Source organism: Diabrotica virgifera, chromosome 6 (genome assembly GCF_917563875.1).
Source record: "Diabrotica virgifera virgifera chromosome 6, PGI_DIABVI_V3a".
Classification (NCBI taxonomy): Eukaryota; Metazoa; Arthropoda; class Insecta; order Coleoptera; family Chrysomelidae; genus Diabrotica; species Diabrotica virgifera.
This window is the reverse complement of record NC_065448.1, coordinates 199078662-199096790: the sequence shown is the minus strand read 5'-3', so window position 1 is coordinate 199096790 and position 18129 is coordinate 199078662. Positions and strand designations below refer to the sequence as shown.

Sequence of the window (18129 nt, the reverse complement as noted above, 5' to 3'; positions counted from 1 at the left end):
GACTAATAATATTCGAGGTAGGCTCTAGGCTGAAATCAAAATAACGTGGCGTCTTATCTGTTGGTAGCGATTTATCTATCCGCAAGGTTGAATTGTAGATGATCGTTGGCGCTAGCAGATAGGCAACACAGATTACACATTCCATAGGCGTATCAGAGGAATACGGAATGGATGAAATGAGCGAGATGGTTAAAGAAGTAACAAACGGAATGAGAGAGATAACAAATGAAATGAAAGAAATGAGAACTGAGCGTAAAGAATTAATAAAAATTGTCAAAGATTTAACAAGTGAATGGAAGCAGAGTTTGGAAGAAGTAAAAGAGATTAGAAGAGAAAATGAAGTAATGAAAACTAAAATCAGGGTGCTAGAATATAAACTTGAAGCTATGGAAAAGAAAGAACGTCGAAATAACATTATTATCACCGGATTTGAAACTGCAGGAGATACTATAGAGCTAAAAGAAGATATAGAGAATCAGTTGCAAACTTTTCTTGGAACAAAGTGTGAGATAAAAGAGATAACGAAACTGAATAAGAGAATGTGCAAGTTAGAATTGAGTACATATGGTGATAAAGCAGACATAATGAAAAATAAGAACAAGTTAAGACATATTAAAGGAAGAAAACTTTTTATTGATGATGACTATACGATCCAAGAAAGAAAGATTCAAAAACAACTAAGAGAATATGCAAATGAACAGAGGCAAATAGGTAATGTTGTAAAAGTTAAATACCAGAAGATCATTATAAATGATGAAATATGGAAATGGAATATGGAAACTGGCACAATTGAAAAAGAGAGCAACAGAGCTAATCCAAAAAACTAATAAAAGCAGAGGCGGACAAAACGATGACAAATTCGGCAATGAAAACGGAAAAAGAAATGGAACTGAAAGTTATAGATAAGAAAGGAGAGGTATGGAGAACAGCGACATGGAATGTTAGAGGAATAAGTGGAAAAGAGTTAGAATTAGTAGAAACCCTTAGCAACACAAACTATGCTGCAATAGCCATCACTGAGACAAAAAAAGGGAGCTGGGACACAAATAATAGGAGATGGAAATCTATTAATATACAGTGGTGTAAAGGAAACTGAATGGGCCAGAGCAGGAGTAGCCTGTTTGATACCCAAAGATAAAGTAAAAGGTATAAGAAATTGGGAGTTCATCAATGAGAGACTATTGAAAGTATCAATGAATTGTAGTAAAAGCGATATTATAACTTTGATTGTAATATACGCACCTGGAGAAAGTGACAAAGCAAACGACAAAAATCAATTTTGGGAACAACTACAGCAGACAGTAGAAGATTATGAGGGAACACTCATAATATTGGGAGACTTCAATGCTAGAGTGGGAAACGAAAACATGAAATGGCAAGGAGCTATAGGTAGGCACGGAGAACACACAATTAATAAAAACGGGAAAAGATTGCTAGAGTTTTGTATAGATAATGATTTAGTTATAGCCAACACTTTCTTTGAACACAAGGAAATACACAAGATAACAAGAGCAATGCCCCAGCGAAATGAAAAATCAATAATAGACTTCATAATTGTTCCTCGAGAAAAAAGGAGTAAAGTTAAAGATGTCAGAGTGAAAAGAAGCTATGATATAGGTAGTGACCATTATCTACTAGAAGGAGTATTCAAGAATAACAACAAAGTCGAGGACCGAAAACAGATACAAAACAAAAACTATAGCGGACGAATAAGAACCTATAAGCTGAGAAACTTGCAAACAAGAAATGAGTATATAGAAAAAACAGAAAAACAGTTTGTAAGGATTGAAAAGAGAAGACAAAGTAGAAATGTGGAAGAAAAGTGGATCAGATTTAAGGCAATACTATTAGAAACAGCAGGGCAAGTTTGCGGGTATACCAGTAGAAATAATCATAAAAAGCAGACAAGCTGGTGGAACAACGATATTAAAAAAGAAGTCAGAGAAAAGAAAAGGCTATGGAAAATGTACATACAAAAAAGAAATCAAGAGGCATACGATAAATACAAGGAACAGCGCAACAAAGTTAAAGTAAGGATAAAACAAGAAAAGCAGAACGCCTGGGAAGAATTTGGAAGAACTATGGAAGAAAGTAGTACCCAAAATACAAAATTATTTTATAGAGTATTAAAGAATATGAGAAGTAAAACGGAAATTAAACTACAGCAGATAAAAGATAGAAACGGAAATATAATAACTGAGGATGAGCCCATTATAGAAAGGTGGAGAGAATATTTCAAGGAACTTTTAAACAATGAAAATACAACAGCAGAGAATCGCACACAGATAACAGACGAAACACCTGAAAGAGGACAAGAAGACGTTTATGAAACTAAAATAAAGATGGAAGAAGTTGAAGATGCACTAGAAAAACTAAAAGTTGGTAAAGCAGCAGGGATCGACGGAATAGATGCTGAATTATTGAAATATCTTGGACAACAGGGTAAACAAGAATTACATGACCTACTAAATTTAGCGTGGACAAACAAAAAAATCCCAGAGGATTGGAACATTTCAATAATACTGCCTATACACAAAAAGGGAGACACGAAAGAGTGCAGTAATTATAGGGGTATATCACTTCTCTGCTCAGCGTTGAAAATCTACGAAATTATCCTAGAAAAGAAACTACGAGAAATAGTTGAGCCTCGACTGGCGGATATACAAAGTGGATTTAGACCATCACACAGCGTACAAGATCATATATTCACACTACAGCAAATTACTGAAAAAACACTGTTAAAAAACGATACACTGTACCTGGCGTTTTTAGATATGAAAAAGGCGTTTGACATGGTCAATAGAGAAGGAATATGGCAAAGCCTGAAAAACAAGGAAGTAGATGAAGAACTTGTAAGTGTAATAAAGAGTTTGTATGTCAACACAAAAAACCAGGTCAGGACAAGTAACTTAATCTCCGGCGAATTTTCTAATAACGACGGGGTTAGACAAGGTGGAGTGTTGAGCCCACTGTTATTTATTTCCGTTATGGATGAAGTTATTAAAAAGTGTTGGAAAAAAACTAAAAAATGCGCTATAGGGTATAGAAATTTGCAACAAATAAAAATTGAAGCCTGTGCATTTGCTGATGACATTGTATTAGTTGCAAGAACTGAAAAGGCTCTCGCAGATAACATTAGAATCTGGGCTGAAGAACTAAAAAACTACAACTTAATAATAAATATGGAGAAAACTAAAGTAATGACAATAGCCAACAAAGAAGCAACTGTAAATATTGAAATCGAAGGGCAAAAAATCGAGCAAGTAGACCTCTTTAAGTATTTGGGAATAATGTTAAACAACAAAGGTACACAAGAAGATGAAATTGGAAACAGAATAAAATTGGCTACGAGAACTTATTATTCACTGTATAAAAATTTCCTAAACAAAAAAGAAATATCGAGGAAAACCAAAATGACAGTATATAAAACTGTATATATGCCAATTACAATATATGGGGCAGAAAACTGGGTACTTAATGACAGACAAAGAAAAAGATTACAAGCTACAGAAATGATATACTTAAGAAAAGTGGTGGGAGCAAGAAGATTAGACAAAAGAAGAAACGAAGATATAAGACATGAATTACAGGTAAAATCGCTCAACGAAAAAGTTGAAGAAAATAAGTTAAAATGGGCTGGACACATGATAAGAATGAGTGGTGAGAGACAAGTGAAAATGACATGGGAGGCCAAAGCAGTGGGTAAAAGCAGGAGGGGCAGACCACGGAAAAGCTGGAACACTAGTGTAAACGAAATACTCAAGAAAAGAGGAACATCGTGGCAAGAAGCAAAAGTTTTAGCAACAGATAGGAAGAAGTGGCGTAAATTTGCAGAGAGTATTATATAAAGGAGGAATCCTCGACACCTAATGGTAAAAGAGGCAACCGATTATGTATGTATGTATGTATGGTGACTACAAGTCGATGTTGTTAGATATAATAGAATACATGCATGTTGCCCTTTGAGCATGTATTCTATTATATCTAACAACATCGACTTGTAGTCACCATATTCTATTAAAATATGATATGTAAACCATATATTATGGGGTTACCACTTTAAATAGTGTGCTAGTTTCAAACTATTCAGCAGAATGTAAGTATTCCCACATGTTTTTTCTTTCTAACAGTCACAATTTTAACCTTTTTGCTTTAAGAGCAAACAGTAGCGATCAACAGGTAGCAACAAACGCGTTCCAAGATTGCGGCTCTAATTTTAAATATTTTGTCGAGATATTTGGCACACTTATTCGTAATATAATAAAGAATGGCGGTACAGAGCCCAATTTCAGAAATATGTTAGTATGTGGAAATTACTCTATAACTAAATAATATATTGAAAAAAGGAGCCTGTACCGCCATTAAGAAAGACAAAAAAATACACTTTCTTCAAATAAACTTTTTTATCCCGTGCCTAGAGTTTGTGTTACATTGGAACTCCTAAAAATCGATTTTTTTATAACAAGAAATCGAACGTCACTGACTTGGTAACATTTCGCGCCTATGTGTATAAAAATTATTGTTTTTGATAGTATAAACGTCACTGTCAGTGTCGAATTACCGACGCACTGTTGCCTCACTTTTGAAAGTTCGCAGAACTTTCGCAATTTTGGACCGTCTTTATTGCTACCTGTTGATCGCTACTGTGTGCACTTAATCTAACGTGGAAATACTTCATTCTAGGCACTGAAGATGTTCTGAATTAGAACGAAAACGTTTTGCAATCCATTTGGATGACTTTTTAGATAGTTTTTTAATAAACGATTTTATACCAGACTACAATTTGAAGTTTTTACTTCTGTATGAGTTTTTTAATTATATCTTAAAATTTGTGTTCAGAAAAACTACGTTTATCTTTTCACCGTCATTATTATTTTTGCTTTTATCCCTATATACAGGAATGTCTTCACTAGTTACATTTCTATAGGTTATTACCTTGGGTCTTGGGTCATATCAACACATGGTTTAAACAAGCAAAGAGATATGTCTATTGGTGGATATCACCGCGAGGTTTCCATGGTAGTCTAATACTAGCCCAGTCGGGATACCATTTGACCTTGCATTAGGAGCTGCTCCAAATTTTATTTTTCTAATCTTTAGGGGGGGCTCAATAGAAGTATAAATTTAAAAGCTCGACTGAATTTGACCGTTGCGTTAGCCGCCATCTTGATTTTACACGAGAACCGTTTTTGCTCAATATCTTCGCCATTTTCAACTTTTCGACAAAAAATATAAAAACTGAAATTGTTGAAAATGTGATTTTCTATAATTTCGTTGATTATAAATAAAATTTTGCACAATTTCGATCTCTTTCATTTTTTTGATAAAATCAAGATTTAACGGTACGTATGCGGTAAAGTCGCGAGGGTAAGACCCGATTGATTTTAAAACAATTGTTTTTGTCCAATATCTTCCCCATTTTCAACTTTTTGACAAAAAGTGTAAGGACTGAAATTGTTGCAATTACGATTTACTACAATTTTTTGAGAGAACCAGTGGCGGCTCTAAGAGGGGGGGATGGGAAAATTCCCCCAACGGGGTCCAAAATTAAAAAAAAAATTTGTTGAAATATTAAAATATGTTAGCTGACTTGAAACTTAATTATCGACAGACAAATTCAACCAATAAAACCCGATAGTTAATAAAATTAAGTGAACTTAATGCATATAAGTTATTATTTATGTCTTTTATGTACTTAGTTTGGTTGGTGTTTCATTGGAAGTTTCAAAAATTGTATAAAATATAATTCTCTTTATTTTTATTTAGGTACAATTATGTCGTAAAGTTAATAATAAATGAGACAATTCAATAATTATGCTTCCCCTACGCTTCCACTATTTTCCTCCTTAACTCGGAGAATATTGATCGCATAAAAAAATTGTGGAAAAGAAATTGTAGGAAATTGCGTTTCCAACAATTTTAGTTCCTACCGTTTTTGTCGAAAAGTTGAAAATGGCGGAGATATTAAGCAACAACGGTTCTCCTTCAAAATCAATATGGCGGCTAATGCAACCGCGGAATTCAGTCGAGATTTTAAATTTACACTACTATTGATCTCCCCTAAAGGATAGAATTATAAAATTTGGGGCAGCTCGGAAAAAAGATTCAATTCAGTAATTATGCTCCCCCACCACTTTTTACTATTTTCCCACTTAACTCGGAAAATATCAACCGCATGAAAAAAATTGTTAAAAATAAATTGTAGGAAATAATATTTGGAACAATTTAAGTTGAAAATGGCGTAGATATTGAACAAAAACAATTGCTACAAAATCAATCAGGTCTTACGCTAGCGCCATTATCGCATACATACTACCTTAAATATTAACTTTAGCAAAAAAATGTAAGAAACTAAAATTGTGTAGAATTTAATTCTCTCTATTTTTGTATAGGAACATTTTTGTCGTAAAACTAACAATAAACGAGATAATTCAATAATTATGCTCTATTTATATATAACTGTCACTATTTTTTGCTATAACTCGGAAAATATCGATGGCACGAAAAAATTGTAAAAATAGAAATGATAGAAAATTACATTTTCAACAATTTTGGTTGTTATACTTTTTGTCGAAAAGTTGAAAATGGCGGAGATATCGAGCAAAAACTGTTCTCGTTTAAAATCAAGATGGCGGCTAACGCAATGGCGGAATTCAGTAGAGATTTTAAATTTACACTACTATTGACCCCCCTAAAGACTAAAAAAATGAAATTTGGGGCAGCTCCTAATGCAAGGTTAGGCCTGTTATTCGTCTAACCCGACTGGACTATACGTAATCAATAGATTATATCATAACACTGTTGAGTTTGATTTTTGAGCTGTTTTATTGGTATTCACGTACGCTGGTGTCAAAACTCTAGTTTTTAGCTATTATGTCCAAGTTTTTTCGCTATCCCATAATCTAGCATAAATCATAGGAAGTACTATAGCTCCTGTATTTATGTTTATAATATAACCTTCTCCAATATATGTGATTTGATCAGCAACAGCCAAATGATTTAATACGGGTTATCCAAAAGGCTTCATGCTTACATGTGGGTATGATTCCAAAAGACTGGAACGATGCAGTGATAGTCCTGTTACACAAAAAGGCGATATTACTAAATTAGAAAATTATAGACCCATCAGAGACTAACATCTAAACTTGATTTCTAAAAACTAATACCTACAAAAACAAAAATAAATTCATCAAGACATATGATCCCATTTTCAGCCGCCATTATGACATATAGATGTTTTACCAGCAGGTTTTACGTTTTTGCTCTTTGCGCAGAAATTGGCGCAGTTCTTGTACAAGAATATGTGTCTGACACAAATTCTTGTATCATTTCTGATATCGTTTCTTGTATCTGTGTTTGACATATCAGAAACGATATCAGAAACGATACAAGAAAATGCATAGTGTCATACAGCCTTTAGGCAGTAATCTAGCATAATCTGACTTTTCACTTTTTTTGTCTCTTGAAGTATTCTCATATCTCAATATTCTTTTCTTTAAGTTCTTTAATTATTATTTCTGGTTATCTTGTGGTTAGTGATTTTCGGTTCTAAGGACCGATTTAAAAAATGTTTTTCGTTTTCCCTTTTCTAATTGGTCGCCATCATTAAATTCGTCCTGTATCGTGGCACAACCCTGTTTCTATGAGCATAGTATTTATAATCGATCAGTAGGGTGCTAACCTCACATAGTAGACTCCTTTCTTCTTTATCTGGACTTAGGACTGACAACAGTTGTTCAGACCCTAGCTTAACTTAAAAACATTGTCCAGTGCGACGCTTGGCAACGAGAGTTTATTAAAAGTTGTAAAAAGATACACACGTATTTTTTATTGCTCTGCGAGAGCCAAGTATTAATTTGCAATCGAAAATACACAGCAAAAAGTCGAATTATAATTCCTAATCAACAGTACTGTTAAGCTGCTCGATTCATCCAACAGCACTAATGGTGAAGTTAAATAATATAACAGAAATAGAATAGAAATATGCTTTATTGTCAAGGAAAATTTAACAATTTTATAGACAAATCTTACAATAGTCATAATAAAAACAATAACAAATGAAATTTACTAAAATTATATAAGTCGTCAATATAAATAAAATATAACGAAGTGAAACAAAAAACAATAACAATATATTGCAAAATTTAAAAAAAAATGGCAAATTGCATAATGTACCTTAAGAAATTTATTAAGTTAAATTAAGCTGCTGCATATGACACTCAAATGTAGATTAAAATTCTACTAATACATATAGTATAAGAGCTGTGAGACATTTTTGAGTAGGTATTTTAGGCAACCTGAAAATTTTTCAGGTGACTCTTCTATGATAGCCTAATACAAAAATGTCGGTCTGGCTGGAGGGTAGCGGTTGTTTTCCCCAAAAATGCTCCCCAAATTTAAAAAATGGTAAAAATTGTTATTATAAAAAATATCATTGATATGACTTGAAAGTAAATTTAAATATTCAAATATAAAGAAAATAAACAGGCCAGGCGATTTGAGGGCGATTTTAACTCTGCAAGATACTTGCATGGGCGCCCCAGGATTATTTTCAGGGGGTGCATCTGAACTTCAGAAGATTTCATCTGAATCTGTACATATTATTAACGAGTATAAAATATACAACTATACATGCATAGCTATGTACATTCCTTCCGGACAGGGAGGTGCAATTGTTATTTTGACAGGGTATCTTTCTCCAGGCAAAAGAAAGGCAAAAGAAATACTCAACACTATGAAGGAAAGAAAAATGAGCTAAAATAAATATTCATTCTCTTCTCCTTCGTCAGACTCCCCTCGGGACTCAAATTCTTCTACCTGATCTGTAAATAGTTGTAATATGTATTTAGAATTAATGAAAAATTACCAATGCTTAATACTTTTCCTTATATAACCAATCACATCACGTTTTTATTTCTTAGTGTAGGTAAGACCAAAGTAGCTCATGTTTCTTTCCTTCATAGTGTTGAGTATTTCTTTTGCCTTTTTCATCTTTATTAATGTTTCCGTGTTTGTTACGTGTGTCCATGGTATATTTAACATTATTCGATAACTCCACATCTCAACAACGGCAAGTCGTTCTTCAGATGCGCCCGTGATTGTCCAGGCTTCGACTCCGTATAAAAGGACGGAGAGTACGTAACAACTCAGCTAGTTAATCACTAATTAATTTTTATTTAATTCTAAATACATATTACAACTATTTACAGATCATGTAGAAGAGGAATCTGAGTCTCGAGGGGAGTCTGACGTGGAAGAAGAGAATGAATATTTAAGCTCAGCTGAGGAGTTTGAAGAAGAAGTACAAGATTCGGAAACAGAATTAATTTAGTTTATAGTTTTATTCTTTTCTACCTATATATTTATAATAATAAATTTGTCTTTTTCTATCATATTTGCAAAATCTATTGTATAGTACGTATTATTTTCCTTTAATTAAGAAAAAGTTACTTAAAAAACTATAATATATGATAATAAATACTCTAACGTTTCGAGGAACAACATGGATAACGCCAGGTCACGTGATTTTTCTCGAGCGAACGGACTCGCTCAGCTACAACAGAGGACGCAAACAGCTATCGGTATACGCTCTTTCTCACACTGCTGCTTACCTATAGCGCTTTTCATTCATATGCACGCGTAATTTGTTTGATCACCTGGCAGTTGGAAAATTTCATAAAAAAAAACTGTCTTTTTTAGAATATTTATTTTTAATATTAAAAAATACCCTGTCAAAATAACAATTGCACCTCCCTGTCCGGAAGGAATGTACATAGTTATGCATGTATAGTTGTGTATTTTATTCTCGTTAATAGTATGTACAGATTCAGATGAAATCTTCTGAAGTTCAGATGCACCCCCTGAAAATAATCCTGGGGCGCCCATGCAAGTACCTTGCAGAGTTCAAATCGCCCTCAAATCGCCTGGTCTGTTTATTTTCTTTATATTTGAATATTTAAATTTACTTTAAAGTCACGTCAATGATATTTTTTGTAATAACAATTTTTGCCCTTTTTTTAGCTTTGGGGGGGGGGGGGATTTTTGGGGAAAATAACCGCTGCCCTCCAGCCAGACCGGCATTTTTGTATTAGGCCAGCATGGAAGAGTCACCTGAAAAATTTTCAGGTTGCCTAAAATACCTACTCAAAAATGTCTCACAGCTCTTGGACCAATAAGAATACTGTAATTTCTTAGTTATTGATAAGGAACTTAGCTATTGAATAATATGGCCTTTCAGATAGATACGCTTTTGTCATTTTACGGAACTTGGGGAAAGATGTTGCAGATTTGAGTTGTAGAGGGAGATGGTTGTATAGTTTTATTGCAGAATATACTATAGATTTCTTTACTAACTCACTGGACGGGATCAGTAAATAGATTAAAGGTAGAATTTCTGGTGGAATAGTCATGACTAGGTCTTGCTGGAAAGACATGTAGATGTTTACGAATTAAGCAAACAGTTTCTAAAATATATAAAGAAGGTAGTGTTAGAAACCTGTGATCTTTGAAGTAGCTTCTGCAATGTGTTGTTCTTCTGAGGCCTTGGGCAGCTGAACCAAAACCCCAAAAATGAAGACCATATCGAAGATGCGACTCGAACAAAGAAAAATGTATGTTATTTTGGAAGAGGCTAAATCCATTTCCTTCGAAACAGATCTTATTGCATAGCAAGGTGAGGATAGTTTCTTGCTTAACACATCGATATGAAGGGACCATTTAAGGTTGCTATCTAAAAAAATACCAAGAAACTTTACAGAATCAACGATACTGATCTGGCTGTTATGAAGAGGTAAGGGTTGAAGAGCTCCTTTATAGGATAATGCTACTGTTTTATCTACGTTAAAAGAGAGTAAATTAGAATCGGATCAGGATTTTATTGTGAGTAGATCAGAAGTGATAGTAGCATGAAGAGTTGCGATATTTGAGTTGCTCCAAGTGATACTGGTACCATCAGCAAAGTCTGAAATCAGTATCATCAGAAATGCTTTAACACTTAAATCAAATCTAATTCTTGGGAGTTCATCAGGCCGAACTAAAAACGAAGATATCAGAAATGGAACCAAAATCACGAATCAACAGAAGTGAGAAAAATAAAATGACTTTGGACCGAAGACGTGGTAAACTGATCGTGAAAATAGATGTTGAAAACGAAGACAAAAAATAGAAGATGGAAAAATTCAAGTAGGGTTTTTTTTATCCACTAATGTATTCTTATATTATTTTTGAATGTTTTATTTAATTCTCTCTTAAGAAGCATATTCATGTGTGTTAATTTTTATACAGACTTGGAATGATGAAAAGTTAAAGTGGGATCCTGAAGCTTATGGAAATCTTTCAGTTTTACACCTAGCTGAGCATGAACTGTGGCAACCGGACATTTATTTATATAACAGGTAAAAATACAAATAGCTATTGCATGTTTTGCGGCACTACTGTTCGTCCACTCTAACTTTTCCCATGCGTCACGATTAATTTTCAAACAAATTAAGTCAAAACAGAAAGTGAAACGAACGTCGATGTGTATATTGTACATTTTGTTATACTGTATGCTATATACATAATACTATATACATTGGCGTACGTTTCACTTTATGTTTTGATTTAATTTATTTGAAAATGAATTGTGCCACATGGGAAAAAATAAAATGGAACTACTATATTAAGCAATTACATATTATTATTATATACAGTGCGTCCATAAAGTAACGCATAAATTCATTATTTCGTAAACCGGCGACTTTAAGGAAAAATTCTAAAACATGTCGATTTTTATTTTTAAATTACAATTTTTTGGCATATATACCATACTAGTGACGCCATCCATCTATCCGTGATGACGTAATTGATGATTTTTTTAAATGAGAATAGGGGTCAAGTGATAGCTTATTTGAAAGGGTATTAAATTCTCTATTTACTGATATAAATATTGACATACTTATTTATACAGGGTGTTCAAAAAAAATTTAATTAAATTGAGACAAAAAGAAGAATGTATGTAATTTATTTAAGTCAAGATACATTTTTCTATTGTCAGAAAAGAGGAAAATAGTATATTGTACAACAAGAGAGAAAAAAGACATATTTCTCACGAGCGCAGAAGTTTGTTAGCACGAGCCGATGTACGAGGCGAGTGCCGCAAATCAAGCGAGGGAGAAATATGTCGTTTTCTCACGTGTTGTACACTGTACTTTTTCTATGGATGCGTTTTTGTCAAGAGTTCAATCTTCAAAATTAAATAATTTAGGTGCTATTATGTAGATTATATGCCAAAATTGAAATAAAATACATATTATACACATATATAGGTATTTAATATTCTTAATATTTATATACTTTTATTTATTTAAAATTATAGTTACCAGTTATATTTGAACAGTTTTGAAAGGTAATTCCTCGTAAGTTTTGATTTGACACATTTTATTTGACAAAAATATTTGTGTTTGTATTGTACATATTACCATGGAAACCGCGATTCTACGTATGGAACCCGCGAGAAAAAATATTTCTCACTGCAATGGCCGACTTTTCTCACACCCTGAGAAATTGTTCGTTTTGAATGTATGTAAGTAGTGAGAGAAGTTGCACATTGTATAGCATCCATAGAAAAAAAATTTTATTTGACAAAATAATTATTGTTTTTCGCTGAAATTCAAGGTTAAAGCTGCCAACCACCTGCCTCTTAGCAGTTTGAACATTTAGTTTCAGCGCAAATCAATTTTTATTTTTCAAATAAATTTTTTTCTGCTTTCTAACAGCAGTAAAATGTATTTAGAATTCAATAAATTACATACAGTCATCTTTTCGTGTAAATTAATTTAATTTGAAAAAAAATATTTTTTGGACACCCTGTATAAATAATTATGTTAATGTTTATATTAGTGGATAGCGAATTGAACACCCTTTCAAATGAGCTACCACATGACCCCTATTCCTATTTAAGAAAATCATCGATTACGTCATTACGCCCACATGGATGACGTCACTAGTATGATGTATATGCCAAAAAAATCGTAATTTAAAAATAAAAATCGACTTGTTTCTGGATTTTCCTGAAAGTTGCCGGTTTACAAAATAATAAAATTTATGCGATACTTTATGGACTGTAGTACTACAAATATAAAAAATTTTAATATTTTCTGAATTCAAAATACAGGGTGTTTCATTAATAATTGTCCATATAGTAACTGGAGAAACCTTAGCACAAAATACGACGATTTAACCTAAAACACTTAAATAAAATGTGGTTCTTTACTGAGTTACATGGTGTTTTATCTAAAAATTTAAAAATTATTTTTGCTCAGCATTTTAAAACTATTCGACGTATCCTTTTTATACTTGGCAGGAAGTATAGGTACTGTACAAACTACTAAATTATGTTAAACAAACGTTTATGGCTATTAACAGAGGCGTACGACGGGGGAAAGTGAATGGTTGACCCTTTCCAAATTCTACGCCACTGGCGAAATTGCTATTTTAGTTCTATTTTTGGATTCTCCAATACTTTCTATGAAAATAATATACTCTTCATTCGTAACGATAAAGTCATTAGTTTTCGAGATCTTTGAAGTTAAAAATGAAACGACACGGTTATTTTGTTAATGTATTGCGTCGCTTCATTTTTAATTTTAAATATCTCGAAAACTAATCATTTTATCGTTACTAATGAACAGTATATTATTTACATAAAAAGTATTGCAAAATCAAAAAATTACACTAAAATAGCAATTTCTTCAGTGGCGTAGAATTTCGGAAGGCTCAACTAGACACTATCCCCTGTCGTACGCCTCTGGTAGTAGCTAGAAACGTTTATTTATCTGAATTTAGTAGGGTGTATAGTTCCTACACGTTCTGCCAAGTATGATAAGGATACGCCAAATAGTTTTAAAGTACTGGGTACAAATAATTTTTAAATTTTAGTCATTGAATCATATCATAAATTAATGAGAATAACTGTGCCGTTTCATATTAAACTTCAAATATCTCGAAAACTAATGACTTTATCGTTATCAATGAGGAGTATATTATTTACGTAGAAAGTATTAGAGAATCTAAAAATGGCACTAAAATAGTAATTCCTCCAGTAGCGTAGAATTTGAGAAGGGTCAACCTTTCACCATCCCCTGTCGTACGCCTCTGGTAGTAGCTAGAAACGTTTGTTTATCATAATTTAATAGGGTGTCTAGTAGTCGCACTTTGTGTCAAGTATGAAAAGGATACGTCGAATAGTTTTAAAATGATGAGCAAAAATAGTTTTTAAATTTTTAGATAAAACACCCTGTAACTCAGTAAGGAACCACATTTTATTTAAGTGATTTAGGTTAAATCTTCGTATTTTGTGCTTAAATTTCTCCAGTTACTATATGGACAATTATTATTGAAACACCCTGTATAGCGATGGGGAAAAAAGAACACCAATTAGGCTAAGTGAGGGCAAAGAGGAAAGGTTTTTTTCAAATATAGTATTCGTTATTAGAGTACAATTTACTGTACGTATGTACCTATTGTTTGTATGATCCGTACGCTTCACCGGTTGAAAAGTGCTTATTTTTGAAAGGGATGTAGTTGAAAGGGCTTGAACGAGTCACTAATCATGAGTGCAAACTTTGAACAGCCATATCTTAACCAATTTTTGTCTTACAGAAAAACAAAATAAAACCCAAAATATTTAGATAAGCCAAACATCAATTTTTTACTGTTTGACATTTTTCATACCACTAATACTTTTTGAGTTATTTTGATATTTTTGAAAAAAAGCATTTTTTTCAAAATCAAAAAAAATGTTTTACTATAAAACTATTCTTTTTTCAAAGACAAGCTCTTTGAACCGGTTAAACTTACAGATCATATAAAAAATACATACAGTGAGGACGTTTAGGTTGGAATAATTTCATTTTTTCGAGAATGGTTGATCTTATAGAGAAATCCCGAAAAACGTCGATTTTTATTTTTAAATTTCGATTTCTTAGCATATATATATCATACTAGTGATGTCATCCATCTGGGAGTGATGACGTATCGATGATTTTTTTAAATGAGAGTAGGGGTCCTGTTATAGCTCATTTAAAAGGTTATTTAATTCTCATTCCATTTCTGGACTGAATACTGATGTAAAGCGGCCCAACTTTTTTTCGGTGATCCTTTATATAACAGTGGAGCGTATCCAAAGGATATATAGAGTTTTGAAGCTTTTGATATGCTCGTCGTACGAGCTTCGGCCATTGCGAGCTCCATATCTTTCTCGGTCCAATTACCCTGTGTGGTCTTCAATTTATATTTATTAACCATTTGAATCTGGAATGACAAATTTCGAATTGAAGTAATTGTAACATATATGTAGGTATACGTGGGCAAAGTTTCCACTTTGCTCACAAACAAAATCGTTAAAAAATAAAGGTATTAAAAGCATAGTTGTATTAAAATATTTTCAATTATTTTAGTGCCACTAGTACTGCCGTTAACCAATTTGGAAATACGCACTTCCTAGCTTATTCGGATGGAAAAGTTTTATGGGTTCCTCCAGCACAATTGGTGGTACTATGTGGATTGAACCTAAAATATTGGCCGTTCGATACGCAAGAATGTTCTTTGAAATTCGGGTCTTGGACTTACAGTGGAGATCAAATTGATCTGCTACATTATAATGATAATGCCGAGGTTGGGGTAAGAAAACTATTTTACGCTTTGTGTTTATTTACAGATGACTTCCAGATAAAAAAATTATTGTCGATATTTAAAAACAAATTTAATGCTTTCTGATATACAATATCTTTGTTGGTTTTTTTTCGATGCGTAAATATACAACGATGATGGTTTTCCAACGCGCGAACACGCGACTTATAATTATCCATGAGCTAAACGTGGAAACTCCCATTTTTTATGGAAACTTCCAACAATTGGCTTTGAGATTATTGTTATCGTTATTGCAAAAGACCAATGCACGGAAAATTGTAGATGCTTAAAATTAAATGGTAAGTCCGTTGGAATCATCTGTATACGCGGGGGAATAAGACATTCTCTCCTTTGTATTTTTTCTTTTTTCTTGGTGATCGTTGCAAATAATAGACTGTCTGGCAGCTTTGAAATCAACAGTGGACTCAAACAGGGTGATATCTCCACTACTTTTTAACATTGTATTAGAGAAAGCCATGAGGTCGGCCGAAATAAAAACAGAATTGCTAATCGATTCAAGGTCCCAAGCTATTACTAGCATATGCAGATGACATTGATCTCGTTGGAGACTTCATCCTATCCATAAAAGACATTTTTAACAAAGTGGAAGGAGAAACAAGTGAAGTAGGGCTGAAGATTAATGAAGAGAAGACGAAATATATGTTTATAAATAGAACGACACGAATAGACAGGATAGGACAAAATGTGACAGTCAACACCTTCAATTTCGAAAGAGTACGTTTTAAGTATCTGGGAGCCGTAATCACAGCTGACAACGATGTTACTTAAGAAATAAAAGACAGAATCAAATCGGCAAATCGCTGTATATTCGCACTGGATAAGCTTATAAAATCAAAAAATCTTACAAGAATTTCAAAGATCAAAATCTATAAATCCATCGTCAGACCTGTACTAACATATGGATACGAAACGTGAACTAGGACCAAAGCAAATGAAGAAGTGCTCAGACGTTTTGAACGAAAAATACTTAGAAAAATTTTCGGACCTCACCACGACATTACTAAAAACCAGCATAAGATCAGAACCAATATCGAATTAAAAGCACTCTACAATGACGCCGATATTGCCCAAGAAATTAAATCACAGCGATTAAAATGGGCAGGCCACGTGCACAGACTTCATAACGAAAGACTTATAAGACTGGTATGGAAGCAGTGGCGTAGCTAGCCCCACAGGGGCCCCATATCAAAATTTATCGCGGGGCCCTTTTCCACCGGCATAGTTCTAAAAAAATGTTCAACAAAAGAAGCAAAAACGCTTGTATAGAAAAGAATAGAAATATGCTTTATCGTCACTGAAAATTTTACAATTTTTTGGACAAAGCTTACAAAGAGTAGAAAAAAAAAACAATAACAAATACAATTTACTGAAATGACATAAATCGTAAATATTAGAAAATAAAAGATAATGAAATAAAACAAAACAATACAATTTGAAAATTTTTCGTTTCTTGAATTTGAACAAAACTAAAAAAAAAACGGTGTATTTTACCGACCTAAAGTAAGAGTAACTTTAAGTACCAGAATACTTCGTATCTAGTGTCAAAAATGCTTCAAAATTAAAGACGCAAAAAAATGATGAGATTAAATAACCAAAAGGGACGCATATGACCGGTACTAGAAATTCGCAATTGATGAAAACGATTCTTCTCTGGCATAAACGTACCAGTTTTCGTTTTTTGTTTTTATAGTTTTTTTTAATTTTTTTTTCAAATTAAAAAAAAACTCAAAATTTTCAAATTGACATTTCTAGAAAACGGTATATTCTACCGGCTTAAAGCAAGAGTACCTTTTATTACTAGAATACCTCAAAATTTACTAATCCACTGTCAAAAAGGCTTAAAAGTTAAAAAAAAAATATGCTATAAAATAATCGTTGCCCTACCCAAAACGGACCCCTATGACCGATACTAGTAATTCGCAATTCATGAAGATTAATAAGCGTATCAGTTTTCGTTTCTCTAAATAGAAGCGTTCTGGAGGTATTAAAAAAAACTAATTAAAAGACCCTTTCTTCAAAGAGCTCTAGCTCCTTTAGGAAGCATTTTCGGACTAGATTATTTGGGTTAAATCTTAATATTTTGAGCTCAGGAATCTACAGTTAAATTATTTCCAATTATTAATGAAATACCCTGTATATTGGAAAATTTAAATAAATTGCAAATTGCATAATACAACCTTAGAACTAATAAGTTCTGCGTGTAACACCCAAAAATAGATAATAATAATAATTAACCTAATAAACTCTAATAAATCAAAGTCAAAAAATAGATTTGAATTGTTGAGTTGTTTTAAAACAAATTCAGTTTTTTCAAGCCAAGGGTGAATGGACATTGAAAATGAGCGTAAATAAAGGAACTCTGTTCTTTAACGGCGAGCGACCGGTATATACCTAATAAATACAATTTATAGTTAAAGATATTAAAGAACATATTACACG

At 32.9% G+C, this 18129-nt stretch overlaps 1 protein-coding gene across 1 annotated transcript in view; it reads left to right on the top strand.

The window, feature by feature from the left end:
* Nucleotides 1-18129, top strand: part of LOC126887121 (acetylcholine receptor subunit alpha-L1-like) — a 59728-nt gene that overhangs the window by 9688 nt on the left and 31911 nt on the right. Inside the window, exons 3-4 of the mRNA XM_050654479.1 lie at nucleotides 11284-11393; nucleotides 15438-15660. Coding sequence (XP_050510436.1) covers nucleotides 11284-11393; nucleotides 15438-15660 — 333 coding nt within the window. The remainder of the gene's footprint in view (nucleotides 1-11283; nucleotides 11394-15437; nucleotides 15661-18129) is intronic.